The sequence below is a fragment of the Gorilla gorilla genome, chromosome 1 (genome assembly GCF_029281585.2).
Source record: "Gorilla gorilla gorilla isolate KB3781 chromosome 1, NHGRI_mGorGor1-v2.1_pri, whole genome shotgun sequence".
Classification (NCBI taxonomy): Eukaryota; Metazoa; Chordata; class Mammalia; order Primates; family Hominidae; genus Gorilla; species Gorilla gorilla.
The window spans coordinates 189,429,558-189,453,150 of record NC_073224.2 but is presented as its reverse complement, the minus strand read 5'-3'; the positions used below and the strand labels follow the sequence as shown (position 1 = coordinate 189,453,150).

Sequence of the window (23,593 nt, the reverse complement as noted above, 5' to 3'; positions counted from 1 at the left end):
TTACTTTGGGCAGTATGGCCATTTTCATGATATTGACTCTTCATATTCATGAGCAAGGTTTCTCTTTTTATTTTCACTGTCTATCTATTGATTTGGTAAATCTGCTCTGTTGGTGTCCATAAGTGCTTAGTCTGCCTTTAGGTAATCACAATCTAAGTGCAGAAAGTGGGGACAGATAGAGGAGGAAGGTACTTTTTTTGTATGAGGGCCCAGAGTAAGCCTCTAGGTTTGCTCTACATTAGGGTAGTCCAGACTGTGAGGATCAAATGGAAAACCAGATGGTGGGACTCTGCTCTGAAATGTACTAAGCGTTTCCAGGCTGGAAGGAAAAATCAGCAATGACTTAGAAGGCCTCATCTACGTGATAAAAATGAATTCTCACTGGCTAGGCATGGTGGTTCACACCTGTAATCCCAGCACTTTGGGAGGCCAAGGCGGGCGGATTGCTTGAGCCCAGGAGTTCAAGACCAGCCTGGACAAGATGGAGAAACCCTGTCTCTACCAAAAAAAAAATACAAAAATTAACCGGGCATGGTGGTGCATGCCTGCAATCCCAGCGATCAATACTTGAGAGGCTAAGGCAGGAGAATTGTTTGAGCCTGGGAGGCGGAGGTTGCAGTGAGATGAGATCGCGCCATTGCACTCCAGTCTGGGTGACCAGAGTGAGACTCTGTCTCAAAAAAAAAGAATTCCCTAGCCCTAGGCCTAACTTATCACTGTGGTTTCCATTCTGCAAAAAGTTCTCATTTGGTTTCCATTCTGCAAAAAGTTCTCATTTCCTTGTTTATCTCACCAAATCTAACATTAACTAAGTAAGTATTTGCAAAGGAAAATGTACTAAGTACTAACGAATATCCTCCTACCTATATTTTTACCTAAGACTTTAAATCCTTTAAAGTCTTATATTTCAAAGCTTACAAAGCACTTTTACATGTGATACTCACAACAATTAGGCTGGCCAGGAAGGGACTTTTATCCCTATTCAGAGATGAGAAAACTGAGACTCAGAAAGTGTAAGTGATTTTCCCAGAGTCACATAGCTTGTTAGAATGCAGACCTCCTGATACCTAATATACAGCTCTTTCTGTTATTTAATTTATCTTCAACCTACATGCTTATTGTATTTCTCCATCTCTACATTTTCTTCCTTCCAAACAGTGCAAATACAATCCTTGAATTAGGGTAGCAGACTGTTATGGAATGATTTTCCTGGGTGTGTAAGGAATAATCTGTTTCAACTTGCTGAATGAATTGTATAGGAAAAACAAATATGGGTTTAGTTCATTTAATTCTCAATGGATTCTCCTTAGAGAAGAGCAAGATGCCAAGGAATGATATTTACCTCCAGCCTTATATTATTCTGCAGAGTTGTCACCATTTATTTATATGTCTATTTCTCTTTTCAGACCTTAAGCAAATTGAAGAGACTTTGTCATATTCATCTCTTTATTCTGACCCCCAAGCAGTGCTTGGTGCTTAGCAGATTTTTAAAAAATGAACACCAAATGAGCATTTGGTTCCACATACATCTGCATTATAAGTTCATATCTGCTAAATGGATTTGTCTGTAAAATCATTATCTGCTGGTGCTCAAAAACAGTGAAATAAGGATTATGGCAAATCTGACATGACATTCTTTCAGATTACTACTTATTATATCAAAGATTGAGCCTTTAATATAATGTTAGACTACCTGGTTATTTTTGTAAACTCCAGTAATCAACAGTTTTAAACAGAGAAATTTCAAAATAGTTCGTGTAGGACTATAAAAACAGAGATGAATTCACAAGTAGCAAGTAACTTCCAAGTCCTAACTGAGATTGTCTTGCTTTGCTAGAATGTAAGTCTCTGGAATTTCTGATGGAGATGTTTAGAAAAGATTCTTTTTCATCTGGATAGAAGTGGTATGTGGGAGTCAGCTAAAAAGCTGGATTTAGGACTGGCTTACTAATTTCTTTAGTGACAGAATTTCAAACTATGGATTGCCATCTCAGTGTCTGCTTTAGATGAAACTGGCTAACTAGTGAGAGTTTATGTTAAGGCTAAACCAATCCAGAGACAATGTACACATCTGCCTGGTAACCTAGGATGGAGCCTGTACATTTTTCAAGAACGATGCCTCAGTTTAGATCGTGTCATCACTAACTCACAGATTATGGCATTAACCTGTTAATAAGTCTCCTAACTTCCAGTTTTTCCCCATACAATTTGTTCATCCACTTACACATTTATAAAATATTTACTGCACACCTACAAGATGTAGGCCCTGTGTTAGAAACTGGAGATAAGATGAGTAAGACAGTTTCCTTCTCTCATTAGTTGTATGAGATACATATATAAGCTTAGAAAGGAAGTCAATATATAGGAGGGTCTATTATGGGTTAGTCATTTTACATATGCTCTTTCTTTTCATTCCCACAATACCACAATGGGGTATTACTTCTACTTGACAGATGGGGAAACTGAGACTTGAATTGGCTATGTAACTTGCCAATGGTGTATATCTCATAAGGAACTGAATCAGGTTTTGTATGTATTCTAAAGCCTATGTTCTTTCCACTAAACCAGTGGTTCTTAAATTTTAAGATACATAGAAATCACTTGTTATACAGGAAATTTGTGAAAACACAGACTCTCTGGCCCACCTGCAGAGATTCTGATTCAGTAGGTCTAGCTTGGAAGCCAAAGGTATGCTCAAAGACCATAGTTTGAAAAGCACGGTAGTTCAGACAGCAAACAAAATAACAGAAATTATAATAAAATGGTATTATCATAAAGATAGGAACAAAGTGAGTAAGCAAATGTCATACCTATCAAATTAGTTTCCTAAATTGCAAATCTAATCTTGCTAATTTCCTGCTTAAGAGAAGCGATGAATACTTACTGCCCACAGTTTAAGGTTCAAGCTTTATAGCAGAACATAGACATACCTTCAAAAAAAAAAGTGCCCTAATGCACATTTTCAGCCTTCTCCCTCCTCACTTCTGTCTATGAACAACCCCTTCTTGCCTTATTGAATTACTTCTTTCCCACATATCCCAAGCCATTTGACACTTCCAAGCTGTATCACATACCCAAATTTTTATGTTCTTCTTTCTTAATCCAACTGATTCTTCCTACTCATTCTTCCAAACTTTAGTTTATATTATTGGTATTACTGCAGATAATATTTCCTGATTATTTACTAGATGTCAGGCACCAGTCTAAGCACTTTACATGTATCAACTGATTTAATCTTCACAACAATCTTATCAAGTGGCTACTAACTGAAGTACGTGAGGCACAGAAAGATTAAGTGATTTTTCTCAAGATTATACAGCTGCTAGGTGGAAGAGCTAGGATTTGAATTCAGGCAATATAGCACTGCAAACTCTTAACCACTAACTTACAGTTATCTCTCATGAGTCATGGACTCTTCCATTTACCCAGGGCCTAATTCAAACCCTATCTCTCTTTAGATTCACCTAGCCTATCCTCATCTCTTATTCTTCTGAACTTCCTTCCATTCCACTCGTTCGTGGACTATATCCCTCCGTTTTGAACCAATCTGGTCTCTAACAGCTTCAGGTACTGAGTTTTCATCTTTAGAGATAAGTGGCAAGTACCCTAAAGGTAGAAACCATATTACCCTGTATACCTTGGCTTGGACTTGTCACATGGCAGACACTGAATGAATTTTTCTTGGACCGAAATACCAAGCACGCATTTTACCAACTAAACTATATTCAGTAGTTAAAGAGATAGCATATGAATGGGTAGAGTCCCTCCAAAGTGAAGAGGGAGTGAGTAGGCAGGTATATGTTAGACAGCTCCTTTCTTGACAAAAGACTAAGAAGCAAATGCAAAATGGCTCTCAAGCATATGTAGGTTTGTTCTCCATGGTTGGCTGGTCCTGACTTTCAAAGTGAAATCCTGTAGTTCAATCTTCCAGTAAACAGTAATTAGATATCTACAGCTATACATTCAAATTTATCTTTGGATTAAAAAGCTGCATAGAAGGTTTCACTCCCTTTCCAGATAAGAGATTTTCACAAACACTTTGGATTGGTTGCAAAGTTGAATCTATCTACTGCTTTGCAGCATGAATAAACTAGTTCAGGATTACAAAGTGTATGTTCTTTGTCTCAGTTACACCTGGAATATTTGCAGTGAACAGACTCCATAGGTTGTATTCTTTGTATTTATATATCATTATTCTAGTATATCTTTTCCTCAGGGTAAATATTTTACAACTACAAAAATGGTATAATCAAATACATTCATGTGCATGTAAGAGCTTTATGAAAAAGAATTTAAGGCAGTATTTTTCTAATAAAAGTGCATGTACAAATTTTTTAAAAGAAAAATGCTATTTAAAAACAAAATGCTAGAATTCAAAATCATTTGCAAATCTTTTTCCCCAGCCCCTGCCCTTACATACTGGATACCTCCATTATAAGATAACTATTTAATTTGAATTAAGATAAAATAACACTAAAAGGAGAAAAAGTAACAACACAAAAGGCCTGACTCTGTAAGTGATCTTGGGCAAATAACTCATATAGGTCTCAGTTTCCTAAACTGTAGAATAATGAAGTAAGATTAAGTAAATTCTAAAGTTCCTTTCAGATAAGCCTAGATTAAAAATAACAGCAATAATAGATACTTTTATTTACATAGTGCTTATTACATACTAGGTACCAGTGCATGTTAATAGCAGGTAGGTACTATTATTATCACCATTTTATTTAAGAGGAAATTGGAAACTGGCAATAGGTCAGAGGACCAGGAATGTATTTTAAACAAGCTCCCCAGGTGATTGTGATGCTAGTAGTCACTGTACTATATTTTGAGAACTCCCACACCAATGGCTGCAGTCTATATTAGGAAAGATTGTGCAATCCCAACTGTTGTCTGTCAAATAAGATATTTTTCCAATTAGCATATGACTTGGGAAAGTCATTAAATGCTCTGTGTTACAGTTTCCTTTTCTATAAAATGGGTATAATAAAACCTGTCTTACAGATTTTGCAAATGGCCTAGTCTTATGCCTATAATGGTCACCATTATCAAAGGCATCCAAAAAGTTATTAAAACAAATGAAAGAACAATAAAATTCTGTTAAAACCCATTTTAAAGTCCATTCCATAAACTTACTTTTCCTTTTTATTTCCAAATGAACATACAGTAAAATGGATTATTTTTAATGTACAGTTCTATGAATTCTAACATATGTATAGATTCATGTAACCACCACCACAATCAGGATACGAAACAGTTTCATCATACAAAAAATAACCCTTGTGGTATCCCTTGCAGTCGCACACTTTCCTGAATACTCTCTAGCAACCGCTGACCAGTTCTCTGTCCCTACACTTTTACCTTTTCAAAAACATCATATAATAGAACTGTACAGTATATAACTTTTAGAGACTGATATATTTTACAAAGCATAATGCCTTTGTGATACATTCAAGCTGCTGTATGTATCAAAAGTTTGCTCCTTTTTATTTCTGAGCAGTATGCTTATTCGTTTAACCCACCGAAGGTCAATAAAGGATACTAAAGGACATTTGGGTTGTTTTTAGTTTTGGCAATTATGAACACAGATTCAGCTTCTATAAACACTCATGCACAAGTTTCTTTTTTTTTTTTTAAGACGGAGTCTCACTCTGTTGCCCAGGCTGGAGTGCAGTGGTGCCATCTCGGCTCACTGCAAGCTCCGCCTCCCGGGTTCACGCCATTCTCCTGCCTCAGCCTCCTGAGTAGCTGGGACTACAGGCGCCTGCCACCACGTCTGGCTAATTTTTTGTATTTTTAGTAGAGACGGAGTTTCACTGTGTTAGCCAGGATGGTCTCAATCTCCTGACCTTGTGATCTGCCCACCTCGGCCTCCCACAGTGCTGGGATTACAGGCATGAGCCACTGTGCCCAGCCACAAGTTTTTGTGTGAATCTAAGTTTTCATTTTTCTAGAATAATACCGAGCAGTAGGTTGCTGTATCATAAGTTAAATGTATGTTTAACTTTCTGAGAAACTGCCATGAAACTGTTTATCAGAGTGGCTGAACCACTTTGTATTCTTGACGGCAGTGAATAATAGCTTTGGTTGTTCTCCATCCATTGAAATTCCCAAAGCTGTGCAAAGCTGATGTGTATTTTAGCATACAAGCGGTGAATTTCTTCAGTGAAACAACAGTGGGCAGTTGATAATTCCAAAAGCAAATCTATTGAAATAATTTTCACGGCCAGGCACGGTGGCTTACGCCTGCAATTCTAGCACTTTGGGCGGCCGAGGCACGAGAATCACGAGGTCAGGTGTTTGAGACCAGCCTGGCCAGCATGGTGAAACCCTGTCTCTACTAAAAATACAAAAATTAGCCAGGTGTAGTGGTGGGCACCTGAAATCCCAGCTACTCGGGGGGCTGAGGCAGGAGAATTGCTTGAACCAGGAGGCGGAGGTTGCAGTGAGTCGAGACCACGCCATTGCACTCCAGCCTGGGTGACAGAGCGAGACTGTCTCGAAAGAAAGGAAGGAAGGAAGGAAGGAAGGAAGGAAGGAAGGAAGGAAGGAAGGAAGGAGGGAGGGAGGGAAGGAGGGAGGGAGGGAGGGAGAGAAGGAAGGAAGGAAGGAGGGAGAGAAGGAAGGAAGGAAGGAGGGAGGGAAGGAAGGAAGGAAGGAAGGAAAGAAAGAAAATAGTTTTCACTAGTCTGCTACAATTTTTGATAGGGGCGTTTTGCCTATATATGTCCAGGCATAAAACCAAAAACCTCTAACACATTTTGGTGTGGTTTATGCTAAAAATACTCTGCAAAGATGAGTATAACAGGAAATGAGAAGTATGTATGGCTATTGTTAAAGTGAAATATCTAATCTGAAATCAGAATCTTTCTGCCTAACCAAGTACCCCTAACTTAATTATGATGTGTGTTATTGGCTGATAGTGTACTCCTCCAATCTAACCATCAACTGGAAAAGTACCCTTCTTTCTTCTAGAAGATACTTCTCCACAAGTCTACCTGCCACAATGCTGCTAATTTGTTGTCTCAGCTTTAAAAAATTTTCCCTGGTGAGGCCTAACTCTGCTAGGCAGCTCTAACACCCTATATGTATCTCTATCATGGAATTTATGTCATAATACATGCAATCCTTTGTTTGCATGTCACTGATCATCTAAAGGAATGCATCATCCATATATCTCCTGGTGTTGAGCACAGTGCGGATATATAGCAAGTCCCTAAAAAATGTGTAGATTTAATGGTCAAAACAAATTAATGGTAGTTTACCTACTAAATGTCTACATATCATCCTTTAAGACTCAAATGTTTACTCCTTAAGAAGTCTTGTTTGTGTCATTTCCGTATCACACTTATTGCCATTGCTGTTTTTCATACCATATTGCAAGTACCTGTTTCCTGGGATGATAGGTAATTGGAAAGAATAACTAGGGTCAAGGCAAATCTGTAACTGGAAGAAAAATGCCGGATAATTCTCAGTATCCCCCATGAGAGGCATGAAAATCAGGATAAAGTAATCTGGAGAGGTAAAAGTGACTTGTCAAAAATACTAATGGAAGGCCACTGAATATCTTTCTCTGTATTTTTTCTACACAAATTGTCTACGTTCTGCAAACTGGACCAACATGAATTCAACTTCTTTACACTATTCCTTTGCTCATGTTTTCCCAACCTTGCAATCATCTCTCCTTTTACCTCTGCACACGCAAACTGTACTATACTTTCCAGAACCAGATCAAATCTTACCTCTTAGGCCATGCACAGGGGCTCGCTCCTGTAATCCCAGCACTTTGGGAGGCTGAGGCAGGTGGATCACTTGAGTCCAGGAGTTCAAGACTAGCCTGGGCAACATGATGAAACCCCAACTCTACTAAAAATACAAAAAAGTAGCTAGGTGTGCTGGTGCACGCCTGTAGTCCCAGCAACTGGGAGGGAGGCAGGAGGATTGCTTCAGCCTGGGAGGTCGAGGCTGCAGTGAGCCCTGACTGTGCCACTGCACTCCAGCATGAGCAACAGAGTGACACCCTGTCTCAAAAAACCAAAAAACTTTAGCTCTTTATTAAAGTCCTTTCTGACTATAAAGATTGTTCCTTCTGAATTCTTCTAGATCATATAACAAACCTTTGCTAGGGATACTTTTTGTAAGGATATGCTTTGGTTCTCCAACGTTAGATGACAAATTCCTTAAAGAACAGGACTGGCACTCATACTGTTTTTTATATATTAATTCATTATTTTTAATTGACAAAAATTGTATATATCATGTATAATCTGATGTTCTGAACTATATATACATTGTAGAATGGCTATATTGAGCTAAATAACACATGCATAACCTCACATACTTATTGCTTTTTATGGTGAGAACTCACACTATTTTTTTAATGTCCCCAGAAACAACCAGTAGTAGTCCCTCAGTTTGGTAGTAAACAAGGTAAAGGTACAATGCACACGAAAGTGTACTTTCAGCTCCCAAATTCTCGCAAACATGGCCATATAAGGCCCCATGGGAAATAAAAATTCATGAGGGATATGACTGTCTCCAAACATAGGAATTTAAGTTAGTGTTATATTTAAGACAAGAACAGTTTCTTCCAATTCTTTTTAAAAGAATCTGTATAAGAAGAAAAAATGTTTCTAGGTGCCTGTCAGGTTTATGACATTGGGAAGGTCTCAATAGCCTCTTGAGACGGCTTTAGAAGGTTTCAGTTTTTATTTGGAAAATACTAAGATGGCTACTTTTTAAATGTTACATAAAAGAAAACACAACTAGATATATTACCCCCAAAGTCAGCTAATATTTCATAACTAGAAAATTAAACATACTTTCTTAGGCCTTGCCATTACTGAAAACAAAAAGTGGACAGGTTGGGCCAGCTATTTAACAATGAATGCTTTTACAGTAATAAATGGTGACAGCCCAAATCAAAAAAGAATGCATTACTGAGATATCATCAATTGTGTTCTGTCATTACATGGCAACTCCACCCAGTCTAAGCTTGTCAAAAAGTGTTACTGTAATCCACGAAGAAGTCTTCACCTCAGGCAAAAGGGAAAAATGTGGAGGGCTGGCTCTGAACAGGTGTGCTGAATTGTAACGCCAATGTTGAGTCACAAATCTCTTTACATCAGTTTCATATATGACAATTATTAACTTCTACTGTGAGGTGTCAGACATGGATAAACTGATCTATCAGCAGGCACTTTAACAACAACAAATGTAAACAAGGACGGTATGGATATATCTTTTTAAAAGTGAGCATTATTCCATGCACAAAAGTAGAAGTACGCAATTATGAGAAACTTTCTTATTCTAATCTAGTGAATATAATATTTGCAAATATGGCAATGTCTCATCTGCTCTTCAGATCATCCCACTCAGATCCTACCTAATCTTGGTAAGAGCACTGATTCAGTTTATCCCATAAATCTTTAATATAATTGTACCTCAGTTTTACAAGGGATCATGATGTATCAAAAGCCTGTAAGTGTGTATTCTGGCCTTTACACAGTTGTATTACCTTGGGCAAATTGCTTAACCTCTATAAGCCTCAGTTTCCTCTCTCCTCAGTAAATAGGGGCAATTACTATCTCTTAAGACTATCATAAAAACTAGAAGAGATTATTTAAAGGAAGTAACTAACAAAGTGCTTGGCCCTAGCAATTCACAGCACAAGCTTAGTCTCTTCTTTAAGATACTTCACCTGACTCCTTACTTCCCTACAAAATAAGTTTGGAATTTAATACAGAGTAACAAACTGCTCAGGATTAAAGTTCATGAAGGCAGAGCCCGAATCCTTTCCACTCTATGTCAGTTCCCAGTAGTACCCAGTAAGTACTGAGCCCAAGAATCAATAACTTTTCCAATTTCCAGCCCATAGTAACCTGTCACTTCTCTGCACTCAAGAATTGAAAACTATGTGTATTATTTGTGCTCTTTATTATTATTGTAAAATATACATAACATACAATATAGTATTTTAAGTATACAATTTAGTGGCATTAAGTACAATCATAATGTTGTGAAACTGTCACCACCATCTATTTCCTAACATTCCCATTACTCAAAAAGAAACTCTGTACCCATTAAGCAATAACTTCCCAATTTACCCTACATCTTTAGTTCCTGGCAAACTCAAATCTACTTTCTGTCCCCATAAATTTGCCTATTTGATTGTTTTCAAAAATTTGCCTATTGATGAATCATACATTTGTCCTTCTGTGTCTAGCTTATTTTACTTAGCATATTTTCAAGATTCATTTATGTTGCAGCATTTATCAGTACTTCAATCCTTTATTAAGGCTAAATAATATTCCATTGTATGGATATACCATATTTTTATCCATTAATCTGTTGATAGATATTTGGATTATTTCCACTTTTTGGCTATTATGAATAATGATGCAATGAACTTTCAGGCACATATACCTATTTGAGTCCCTGTTTTCAGTTCTTTTGGGTATATGGCCAGGAGTGGAATACCTGGTTCAAATGGTTACTCTATATTTAACTTTTTGAGCAGTCAACAAACTGTTTTCCATGGCAGCTGCCATTTTACATCCCAATCAGCAATGTACAAGGGTTCTAAATTTGTGTCTACATCCTCATAAATTCTTATGTTCCATTTTTAAAATTATAGCCATCCTTCTAGGTATGAAGTGGCATCTTATTTGTGGCTTAGATTTGTATTTCCCCAAAGACTACTGACATTGAGCATCTTTCCATGAGCTTGTTGGTCATCTGTATATCTTTGAAGAAATGTCTATTCAAGTCTTTTGCCGATTTTTTAATTGAATTGTTTAATTTTCTGTTGTTGTGTTGGAGTTAATATATTTAATATATTCTGGATATTAAACCCTTATCAGATATATGATTTGCAAATATTTTCTTCCATTCTGTGGGTTATCTCATTCTTTTTTATGGATGTATAGTACTCCATGGTGTATATGTACCACATTTTCTTTATCTAGTCTCCCATTGATGGGCATTTAGGTTGATTCCATGTCTTTGCTATTGTGAACAGTGTTGCAATGAACATAGACATGCAAGTGTCTTTATAACAGAACAATTTATATTCCTTTGGGTAAATACCCAGTAATGGGATTGCTGAATCGAATGGCATTTCTGCCTGTAGGTCTCTGAGGAATTGCCACACTGTCTTCCACAATGGTTGAACTAAATTACACTCCCACTAACAGTGTGTAAGCACTCTCTTTTCTCTGCAACCTCGCTGGCATCTATTTTTTTTTTTTTTTTTGACTTTTTAATAATAGCCCTTCTGACTGGTGTGAGAAGGTATCTCATTGTGGTTTTGGTATGCATGTCTCTAATGACCTGTGATGCTGTGATTTTTATTCATATAATTGTTGGCCGCATGTATGTCTTCTTTTGAAAAGTGTCTGTTCGTGCCCTTTGGCCACTTCTTAATGGGGTTGTTATTTGTAAATTTAAGTTCCTTATAAATGCTGGATATTAGACCTCTGTCAGATGTACAGTTTGCAAAAATTTTCTCCCATTCTGTAGGTTGTCTGTTTACTCTGCTGATGTGTGTTTTGCTCTGCAGAAGGTATTTAGTTTAATTAGATCTCATTTGTCAATTTTTGCTTTTGTTGCTATTGCTTTTGGCATTTTTGTCACGAAGGCTTTGCCCATGCCTATGTCCTGAATGGTATTGCCTAGGTTGTCTTCTAGGGTTTTTATAGTTTTGGGTTTTCCATTTAAGTCTTCAATCTATCTTGACTTAATTTTTGTATATGGTGTAAGGAAAGAGTCCAGTTTCAATCTTCTGCATATGGTGAGCCAGTTATCCCAGCACCATTTATTGAATAGGGAGTCCTTAACCCATTGCTTGTTTTTGTCAGCTTTGTCAAACATCAGATAGTTGTAGGTGTGCGGTCTTATTTCTGAGTTTTCTATTCTGTTCCATTGGTCTATGTGTCTGTTTTTGTACCAGTACCATGTTATTTTGGGTACTGCAACCCTGTAGTATAGTTTGAAGTCAAGTAGCATAATCCCTCCATCTTTGTTATTTTTGCTTAGGATTGCTTTGGCTATTCAGGCTCTTTTTTTTGGTCCCATATGAATTTTTTTTTTTTTGAGACAGAATCTTGCTCTGTTGCCCAGGGTGTAGTGCAGTAGTGAGATCTTGGCTCACTGTAACCTCTGCTTCTCGGGTTCAAGTGATTCTTCTACCTCAGCCTCCCAAGTAGCTGGGATTACAGGCACCTGCTACCATGCCTGGCTAATTTTTGTATTTTTAATAGAAGCAGGGTTTCACCATGTTGGTGAGGCTGGTCTCAAACTCCTGGCCTCAGGTGATCCACCCGCCTCGGCCTCCCAAAATGCTGGGATTACAGGCGTGAGCCACTGTGCCTGGCCCCCATATGTATTTTAAAAGTTTTTTTCTAGTTCTGTGAAGAATCTCAATGGTAGTTTAATAGGAATAACACTGAATCTATAAATTGCTTTGGGCAGTATGGCCATTTTAACAATATTGATTCTTCTTACCTTTGAGCATGAAATGTTTTTCCATTTGTTTGTATCTTTCAGATTCCTTACAGCTAGTGTACAGAGATACAATAGATTCGTATGGGTTAATTTCATATCCTGCAAGTTTGCTGACTTTGTTTTAAGCTCAGTTTTTTTGTTGGTGTGGAATCTCTAGGGTTTTCTCATATAAGATCATGCCATCTGCAAATAGAGATAATTTTACTTCTTCCTTTCCAATCTGTATGCCTTTTATTTCTTTTTCCTACCCTGGCTAGAAGTTACAGTACTATGTCAAAAGGCAGCAGGGAAGTTGGAATCCTTGCTTTTTTCCTGATCTTGGAAGAAAAGCTTTGAGTGGTTCACTATTGAGTACGATGTTGGCTGTGGGTTTTTCATATGTGGGCTTTATTATGCTGAGGAAGTTCCCTTTTTTTCCTAGCTAATTGTATGTTTTTATCATGAAAGGGTGTGGATTTTGGCCAATTTTTTTTCTGCGTCAGTTGAGTCTTGTTAGTATCAAGAGTTACAGATTATGTTGCATAATAATGTGAATGCAAAATACCTGCATGCATATTTCCAGTACACTCTTTCATCTTAATTTGTGTTCCCTATAACTCATTGGTAAAGAAGCTGACATTAATTCCTTTAATACTGAGTACATGATACTCACCCAGATGCAAACCACAAATTTTAGGAAAATTTTTAAGATCATAACTTTTAGATAATAAAAATGAAACAGAACATTTAAATAATACTAATGATAGTTTCTAAACAGTAGAAGGTAATTGATATTGTTTGCGATATTTCACAAAGGTTATTTATATCCAGTTTAATGACTCCTGTTTTGACCTGTAGGTTAGCTTTCATATCCCATTTTTTGAAGAGACAGGGTTTTGACATGTTGCCTAGGCTGGTCTTGATCTCCTGGGCTCAAGCAATTTGCCTGCCTTGGCCTGCTCATGGTGGCATGAGCCACCGTGCCTGGCCAAAACAATTTTAGAATTATTTATTATTTCTAGGCTGGGCATGGTGGCTCATACCTGTAATCCCAGCACTTTGGAAGGCTGAGGTGGGAGGATCTCTTGAGCCCAGGAGTTCAAGACCAGCCTGCACAAAATAGCGAGACCCCATCTCTATTAAAAATAATAACAATATTTATTATTTTTAAATAATTTAAAATTTTTTTTCATAGAGATGGGAGTTTTTCTGTGTGGCCCAGGCTGGTCTTAAACTCCTGACTGCAAGCAATCCACGTGCCTCCGCCTCCCAAAGGGCTGGGATTACAGGCATGAGCCACTGTGCCCAGCCTCCACCTTTTGGTTATTACGAATAATGCTACTATAAACAGTCATGTACAAATGTTTACATGGACACAGGTTTTCATTTCTCTTGAGTATATAACTAGGAGTGGAATTGCTGGATTACATGGTAACTACATTTAATCAACTGAAGAGCTGCCAGACTGTTTTCCAAAGCTGTTGCACCATTTTACATTCCCACTAGCAGCCAATGAGGGTTCAGATGTCTCCACATCCTTGCTAACATTTGTTGTTACCTGACGACTTTTTTTTTTTTTTTTTTTTTTTGAGACAGAGACTTGCTGTGTTGCCCAGCTGGAGTGTAGTGGCGTGATCTTGGCTCACTGCAACGTCTGCCTCTCAGGTTCAAGTGATTCACCTGCCTCAGCCTCCTAAGTACCTGGGACTACATGTGCGTGCCACCATGCCCAGCAAAGATTTTTATATTTTAAGTAGAGACAGGGTTTCGCTATGTTGGCCAAGCTGGTCTCAAACTCCCAGCCTCAAGTATCTGCCCACCTCGGCCTACCAAAGTGCTGGGATTACAGGAGTGAGCCACTGCGCCGGGCCCCTGATGACTTTTTTGATTCTACAAATTGTAGCAGGTATGAAGTGGTACCTCATGTGGCTTTGATTTGCAGTCACCTGGTGAGTAATAATGTTGAGCTTCTTTTCGTGTGCTATTGGCCACTTGTATATCGTCCTTGGAGAAATGTCTTTTCAAACCCTTTGCCAGTTGTTGCTGGGATAATTTGTCTTTTTGTTATTGAGTTGTAAGAGTTCTTTATACATTCCAGATACAAGTCCCTTATTATTAGATTAATGATTTACAGTAATTGTCTCCCAATCTGTGGGTTGTACTTTCACTTTCTTCATGGTGTCCTTTGAAGTAGTTAGTCAACAGTACTGATTCTGCCTCATCTTTTAAAATTTAACTCAGCTTGCAAAATAATCACTAAGTGAAAAACTTCTGTAATATATATTTCTCACTGATAATACAATAAAGAGTGATGACTACTTCCACCTCTTCAACATTCATACAGCACATATGACAAGAACTGATTCTTACTTTGCACACATTAGTAGTTTCAACCAACTGTAAAGTATCTCTCTAGTAGTGTTCACAATATAGTTATCACTCTTCCATTGACCACCCCATTACCATTGCATATGCCATCCAACAGTGTCATTTGATGAAGTATTTAACCCAAGAACTTACTCTGCTGTCTCTCTCTGTCTCTCTCTCTCTCTCTGAGAGAGGGTCTTACTCTCTCTCTCTCTCTCTCTCTCTCTCTCTCTCTCTCTCTCTCTGAGAGAGGGTCTTACTCTTGCCCAGGCTGGAGTGCAGTGGTGCAATCACAGCTCACTGCAGCCTTGACCTCTTGAGCTTAAGCAATTCTCCCAGTTTAGCCTCCCAAGTCGCTGGGACTACAGGCATGCACCACCATACTTGGCTAATTTTTTTTCCCTATTTTTTGTAGAGATGGGGTTTCCACATGTTGCCCAGGCTGGTCTCAAACTCCTGGGCTCAAGTGATCCTCCTACCTCAGCCTCCCAAAGTGCTGGGATTATAGGCATGAGCCACTGCACCCAGCCTGCTGTCTCTTTTGAGCATTAGCTTCTTATGGCCAATTTTGCAGCTGGCTTTACAAGTTTCTTGGCAATAGCAGGGTTTGCATCCATTTTTACCTTGAGTGTACTTATAAACAATTTCTCCTCTGGGATTTTGCATCTTCTCTGCTTTTAGCAATAGATTTTTTACTTTAGTGATATTATTTTTCTTCTGTTCTGAAAAAAATTCTATTGATTTAACAGAGAGGTAGATCATTAGGCTTTACTTAATAATGAAGCAAAAACTTTGAAGGGCTCATGCTTTTATCAAAAAATGTTTTAAGAAACACTGACACTAGGGGTAAATGGATTCTTTCTCTTATATGATCAATTTTTATATATTCACTTCCTAATCAAATTTTCTTTTATGAAAACTAGTATGAAAATAATAACGCTCAGATTCAGCTGCCTTGGCATCTTCTATACTGGTACTGGAGTTCTTTGAATTATTTCTCTACTAATGTTGAACTACAGTTGACCCTTAAACAACAAGGGTCTGAACTGTGTAAGTCCACTTATATGGAGAGTTTTTTCAATAGAAGTTATACAGAGTGTGCCTGCCTCTTCTGCCTCCTCTTTCACCTCCTCTACCTCTTTTGGCTCTGCTTCCTCTAAGACAGCAAGGCCAACCTCTCCTCCGTCTCTCCTCAGCCTGCTCTACGTGAAGGTGACAAGAACAAAGACCTTTATGATAATCCACTTCCACTTAATGAAGAGGCAATACATTTCTTCTTCCTTAGGATTTTCTTAATAACATTTTATTTCTCTAGTTCACTTTATTAATGCGCTATATAATACATATAACATACAAAATACATGTTAATCGATTATATTATTGGTAAGACTTCTGGTTATCAGTAGGCTGTTAGTAGTTAAGTTTTGGGGGAGTCAAAAGTTATACCTCCATTTGACTGTGTCAAGAGTTGACACCCTAACCTCCACGTTGTTTAAGAGTTAACTGTAGTTTGAACTACACTAGTTTGTACTGGTTTGCAGTATTTATTATACTATATTCATCATTACTTTTACGTTTCAATGAACCATTGTTGAGCCATGATCCATTTTGGGAAGCTAAGAATATAATTAACTTAAGCAAGGAAAAATGAATGTAAATCTGACAATAACATATGAATGACATGAAGTTCAGATGTCAGAGTCAAACACCTCTGTTAAATGAATGCTTGCCAAGACAAAACAATCAATGCAATCAATCCTTATTATCTATTAACAGTCTAATAAATTATAACAGATATGATAAATTAAATGGGATTTGGAAGAATATAATTTATCTTACATTCAAAATGTGAAATAAATGTGAACAAAAATCAACCTGTTGCTTATTCATATCTAACTGCTTGGGAATCTTAGTAGATAGGTACTCCAGTAGTTCAGGAATCACACTGAGAAACATTGCCCCAGAAAAAAGAACCCAGCATGTAGCAGGAAGCTGAAGAATAGCTGTTATTATCTACATTCTTACCTGTTCCACCTGCCTTGTAGCTTGAGAACATGTCTGGCTCACCCTGGCTAGTTGCTCCCTGGGCTTCATCCACCTGATTAGTTGATAGACTTTATTGGAATTTCTGGGTTGTAAGCCTAAGGACCTTGTTTATCTTGCTCACAGCTGTGTTCTTAGGCCCTACACAGTGTCTGGTATACACTAAAAGCTCAATAAATATTTATGAAATGAATACATAAATCAAAGTGAGAGAAATTAATTTTCTGTGATTTGGGTCTCAGAAAGGAGAAAAATCACTGGATAAGTAACTATTTTTCTAAGCAGAATGTAGCTACCTTCAGAAAGGCACCTATGGTGTGGTTGGCTAACCATTTAGTAACCTAATCATCAACAGTTAACACAGCCCTTTCTCCTTGAAGTTACTTTTAAATATTAGAACTTTTATAACTTTAGCATTTTCAGTGGAATTCTAATGTTTAAAAATATCGTATTTTTGGATTTTTAATCTCACATATAAATTTATATACAGCTATCTCAGGGAAAATTCTCTTAACAGAACTACTGACCAGTGAGTAGTTTTGCTAGCTTTAAGAAGTGGTGTGTGTGTGTGTGTGTGTGTGTGTGTGTATGTATATATGTATATATGTATGAGTGTGTGTGTGTGTGTGTATTTTTTAAAGACTAAGAGTAAAATCTCCTTTTAAAGGTCTGTTTAGTAAGTTTTGCTTTAATTTTTGTACCAAGAGATTGTTTTTGTTCTCTGTGTCTTGAGATGATTTATTCCTGCTTTAAAGAAAACAGCAATAACTCATGGTCATAGAGAGTAAAAGGATGTTACCAGAGGTTGGGAAGGGTGGTGGGGGGAGGTGGGGATGTTTAATGGATACAAAAAGAATAGAAAGAATGAATAAAGCCTACTATTTGATAGCACAACAGGATGACTACGGTCAATGATAACTTAATTGTATATTTTAAAATAACTTAAAGAATGTAATTGGATTGTTTGTAACTCAAAGAATAAATGCTTGAGGAGATGGATACCCCATTCTCATGATGTGCTTATTTCGCATTGCATGCCTGTATCAAAACATTTCATGTACTCCATAAATATATACACCTACTGTGTACCCAAAAAATGAAACAAACAAACAACAAGAACAACAACAACAAAAAACAAACTGCAACAGAAGCCAGAATCAGTATTCTGTTTGTCATTGTTAGCTCTGCAAACAGAATGGGTATGATGGTGATGAGATTTTAAACAAAGGAAAGGAAAAGGAATGCACTGCTGAAAACAGACTAAGACAAAGCTTAGGGGAAAAAAGTTACACACTTGTAGCAAACAACAAAGCCAACAATTTCCTTTGGCAACAAAAAGGCTACTGTGAGGTAATAAACGTTATCTTCCCTACAGTGTGGCAATGCAGTTTTTAAATCCTAAATTAGAACCCTTTAAAATAAGCCTAGAATGCCCCTCTGGCATATTTTGCCCACGTACCACTAATGTATTCTTAGAATTCCTAGAGATGAGAATGATGTAACTGCCCTTGAAATCTGCCCTGATCTCCAACATCTGGATTGTGATAATTACCGAGCTATTGTTCAGATACAAGTTAATCAGAGAGGTAAGCCTGGAAGTGAGTAATCCTTGCAAGCAGGATAGAGGATTATAAACAAATTTGTGTTGAATGAATAAACAAATGAAACAATAAATAGATCACGAACTAAGTATCACAAACTCTTGATTATCAGAGGTTTCTAGGTAGCTTAAAAAATAGTGCATATAAAAAAATCAATCCATTTACATGTTAGAAAGCATCTATTATTTGGAATCAGGCTTTAGGCAAAAATAGATTCTAAAATGTCGCTACTGTAATGTAGTAATACTTGTTTTCCTCCTCACCCACTCTTTGCCAATAGCCCCTCATTAAAGCAAAAGATTTCTTTGTCCCAAGGACCTCATCCAGTGATATGTACTTGGTAGGTACTTTGTAAACCTTTACAAAACCAAACTAATACTACTAATGAAAATGTCTAAGAGAGAAAGCTATAGGCAGTTCTGTCAAAAACAGAGATCCATATAATGTATATACCCTGGTTAAAAATAGAGCAATCAGTGATATAAAGGTTAGTCCTTTCTGGGCCACTGAAGAGTGATTCAGTGTATAAATATGGTTCAGGCTTGGGTTTATTTAACAAAAGTTTTAAACATAGGTATTTCCGGTTGTGCTATGGAATCATCAAAGTGATGAATATAATTTAAAGTTAAATTTAAATAAATTCAGGCCTAGGAAGCCAGCCTCCAAACCTGTTCACTGATTTAATTTTAATTTCAAACTTAAGTGAAGTCTTATTTCTAATTTTTTAAAAATAAAGGCAAATTCACAATTACAAGGGACAGTGTTTCTTGTCACATATTCAGCAGCTACCAAATCATTATGGTCTATGTATAGTCCAAAAGAAGTCTTTAAAGTTAGAAATGCTTTTCTTAGGAACTCTATTATAACTTGAGCTATAACTTTCATGAAGACACTCTAAAAACAAAGAGAAATCCTTACCTCTTGCAATTAAATTTCAATAAAAATTTCAATTATATGGAGCACTGGATTTTTTCCTGTAACCCTCATATTAAATTTTGTGCTCAGTATTAAAGGAATTAAAGTCAATTTCTTTACCAGTGCATTATGGGCAACACAAATTAAGATGGAAAAATGAACTGGGAATAAGCATGCAAATATTGTGTATTCATATTCTTATACAGCATAATCTGTAAATCTGGTACTAATGAGACTCAAGATTTAAATGGCTGAAGAATGTTTTTAGTGAATTATTGTCAATCAATGCCTCTGTTCCAGGATAAATGTAATCTTGAAAGGCAAAACACCTATTATTACAAATTCCTAACTAAGTACAGTACTTCATTATCTCAAAATGTCACTGTCGATTTATAGAGTAACAGATAAACATCTTTCCACCATATATCTGAATGCCTTTCCTTGAGAGTAAATGAAACACTGACTATTAAGAAAAAGTATAAACCATATTTTTATAGCAATAGAAGATACCTAGTGAGCATTAAAACTCTATAAACTAATTACAGTGCTCCAAATTTTCATATTTGTTAATGTGGATATATTGGGTTTCATTTTTAAAAAATATTTTAAAATTTATCTTTTTGGTTTGTTTGTTTTTAAGAGACAGGGTCTCACTCTGTCACCCAGACTGGAGTATAGTGGTGCAAGCATAGCTCACTGCAGCCTTCAACTCGTGGGCTCAAGTGATTCTCCCACCTGAGTCTTCTGAGTAGCTAGGACTACAGGCATGCACCACCATGCCCAGCTAATGTTTTTAAAATTTTTTTGTCGAGATGGGGCCTTGCTATGTTGCCCAGGCTGATCTCAAACTCCTGGCCTTAAGCCATCTTCCTGTCTTGGCCTCCCAAACTGCTAGGATTACAGGTGTGAGCCACTGTGCCGGGCTATACTTGTTACAGGGTCTCATGTTGTTGCCCTGGCTGGAATACAATGGCATGAACATGGCTCCCTGTAGCCTCAGCTCTCCAAGTAGCTGGGACTACAGGCACGCAACACCACCCCTGGCTAATTTTTGTATTTTTTGTAGAGATGGGGTTTCACCATGTTGCCCAGGCTGGTCTCTTAAATCCTTAGCTCAAGTGATCCATCCACCTTGGCCTCCCAAAGTGTTGGGATTACAGGTGTGAGCCACCCCCCCGGCCCTGGCCAGGTTTTATATCATTGTAATCAAAAATTTTTTTCAAGTTACTTTATTTTATATAAATTCAAATGTTCATTTATTCAGTTGCTTAACAAACATTTACTAAGTGCTGACTTTGTCCTAAGTACACTGTTAGGGGACAGACTTAAAAAGATGAATATGGTATGACTCTTGCTCTCAGTTTAATGTAATACAGCGATAAATAAACTAAAATACAATAGTTCAGGGCTATATTAAAATTGTCTATATGTTTCACATTTGCAATACCTAAAGGATAGTCTATTAAAACTATCCTTAGAAACTTTTCATCATTGTTCAGAAATAAAACTCTCCCTTACTTGTTCTAGGGAAATCTTTTAAAGAGAAATTTAAAACACATAAGTTAAAAATGATAATCTTACCAATATCTGTGAACATAACAGCTCAAATTAACAAATGCTAATATTTGTTTCATATTTTAAGGCTATTTTCTAAATCCAGAAATTTCTTGAATGATCCATGTAATAATGACTTCTTGAGATAATTATTTATAGCTCCTACCAGCTATATGGCCTTGGGCAAATCTACTTAACTTTGACTCTCAGTGTTCTCATCTGAAAAGTATAGATAATCATACCAATCTGTGCTAGATTATCTGCCATTTACCCCCTCAGGATCCATGCTCTCTACACAGCTTTTTGCCCATGGAGGCTCTCCTACCTTCCAGCTTCTAATTAGGCTAAATTAATAGGGATACTAGCAGAAGATTAGAGAAGGAAGGTGAAGCTATTCCCTACTTTCCTCTCTATTAGGCCACCAAGGTTGGCTATATCCCTCTGTCAGAAGCAGTCCTCTCCATACAGCACCCTATCCTAGGCTTTCAGGCCTAGAGATGATAATGGTTCCCTTTAGCCTTGGGGTCTATATTATCTTCTGCTGATAACTTTTTTGAGACATATTCTCACTCTGTCACCCAGGCTGGAGTGCAGTGGCATGATCTTGGCTCACTGCAACCTCCACCTCCCAGGTTCAAGCGATTATCCTGCCTCAGCCTCCCGAGTAGCTGGGATTACAAGCACACGCCACCATACCCAGCTCATTTTTGTATTTTTAGTAGAGATGGGGTTTCACCATGTTGGCCAAGCTAGTCTTGAACTCAGTGATCAACCTACCTCAGCCTCCCAAAGTGCTGGGATTACAGGTGTGAGCCCCTGTGCCCAGCCTCTTCTGTTGATTTTTGAAAACCCTGCCCACATCTTTAAAAATGGTCACCTTATTAAACTCTTCTTAAATAACCTAGTTTAAAAGTGTCTATTTACTGCCAGAACACTGATTGATATACAACTTCACGGGTTATTTTGAGGATCATATGAGATGATGATTAGCGCTTAGCACAGTGCCTAGCACATGATAAATACTAGGTAAGTATTGAACACTATTGTCATCAATAATGTTTTTATTATTATTTTATTTGAGGTTCTATGTTCATGTTATCTATAACACCTGAATATGTTTAGGAGGTTGAGAAAACACCTGAATATGTTAAGGAAGCTGAGAAATTCAGAATGCTGGAGATCTTTTGCTAATTCTCACAGTACTTCAAAAAATATATTCAAATGTAAAATGTGTTTATTGCTAATTAATCTCAATATTTAAAAAGAGTAGGAGGACCATAAAACTGAGTGATAAAATCCATATAGTAGACATAATTTCCTGGACTACAGTTTCTTCTATAAACATGCTTCTCAACTAATTTCTTGCAAATCGACTTCCTGTACCCACCCCAAATCTAGCAAAGTGTAAATAGTACATAAATTAAAACAAATTATTGGGTCTTGGGGTCATAAAAAGAATGGACTGAAAAGTAAACTCCATAGCATAAAAACCCTTGGTAAATTTGGAAATGCATCTTCATCATCCTTATTTATGGATCATATCATAGGCATGTATCATCATTTGACAAATTAAAATCCTATTAAAATCTCATCAAAATCCTATTAAAGATCTGCATAACCTTACCTCGTCCTTTATATCTTCCTGTTGTTGGGCTGTGAAGATCTCCATTGCAGCCATGAGTCTCATCATTAACTCATCTACTGTTGTGTTCCCTAAAAACATATAGAGATTGCCAAACTTTATATAATCATTTTATATATAACTTCAAATTATTAAAGTATTAAAAACTGGAAAGTCATTCTAGAATTAACCAGAAAGGAATAATCAGTCTAAAAAAATTACAGTTAAAATACTTTTGTGGTTTTATTGAAATGTTTCATATGTTCAATAAGAAAGAGTAGTATACAGGCAGTTGAAATTTCGGAAGTTATATTTGAGGGAGCAGTTTCTTAATGAGAAGGACTTTTAGCACTATATACAAGAATGTCCAAATCATGAAGTTCAAAAGTTCTGTCAAATTATGAAAACATATCTTGTTAATAACACTAGCAACAACTACCAATTGTTTATATATCACTGATTAGGCTAAGCACTTTTATACCATCTCATTTAATCTGTACAACAAATCTATGAAGGATTCATTATGATTTGGTTTTAAAGAGAAGAAAAATGAGTCTTAGCTCAAAAAAACCTCTCTGACTAAGGTCAAGCTGGTTAAGTGGTGAGGCCAGAATCTGAAACCAGAAGAGGCTGACTCAAAGCCTGTCCTCTTTGCCGCCCACCTCAGTCTATTACCTTTACTTACAATTATCTTCTATCATCAAAAATCCTCCAGTGAAAGAAATAGTAATTCAATTTCTGAAAAAAATGATTTCTTTTTTTGCCCAATTGATATTTCTCCCTTTCAGCTGCTTTTAAATGATTCTTATGATCTTTATAAAGAAGGTATTTTTAATGTTTGATTTTCTTTAATGTCATTTTATTCCAACCGAGTCCATAACAAACATATAGCACATATGTGCCATTTCCTGAACACATTTAAGTCATTGTTATTTGCTTGGGATGTACCTACAAAAGAAAAATTCATGAGGATATATAAAGATATGACAATTCTCTTCTCTCAAACCTA

At 36.9% G+C, this 23,593-nt stretch overlaps 1 protein-coding gene across 2 annotated transcripts in view; it reads right to left on the bottom strand.

Moving 5' to 3' along the window:
* FAF1 (Fas associated factor 1) overlaps nt 1-23,593 on the bottom strand; it is a 511,731-nt gene that overhangs the window by 71,788 nt on the left and 416,350 nt on the right. For both annotated transcript variants that reach the window (XM_019018242.3, XM_055348410.2), the window contains exon 15: nt 22,588-22,676. In XM_019018242.3, the coding sequence (XP_018873787.1) occupies nt 22,588-22,676 (89 nt within the window). The remainder of the gene's footprint in view (nt 1-22,587; nt 22,677-23,593) is intronic.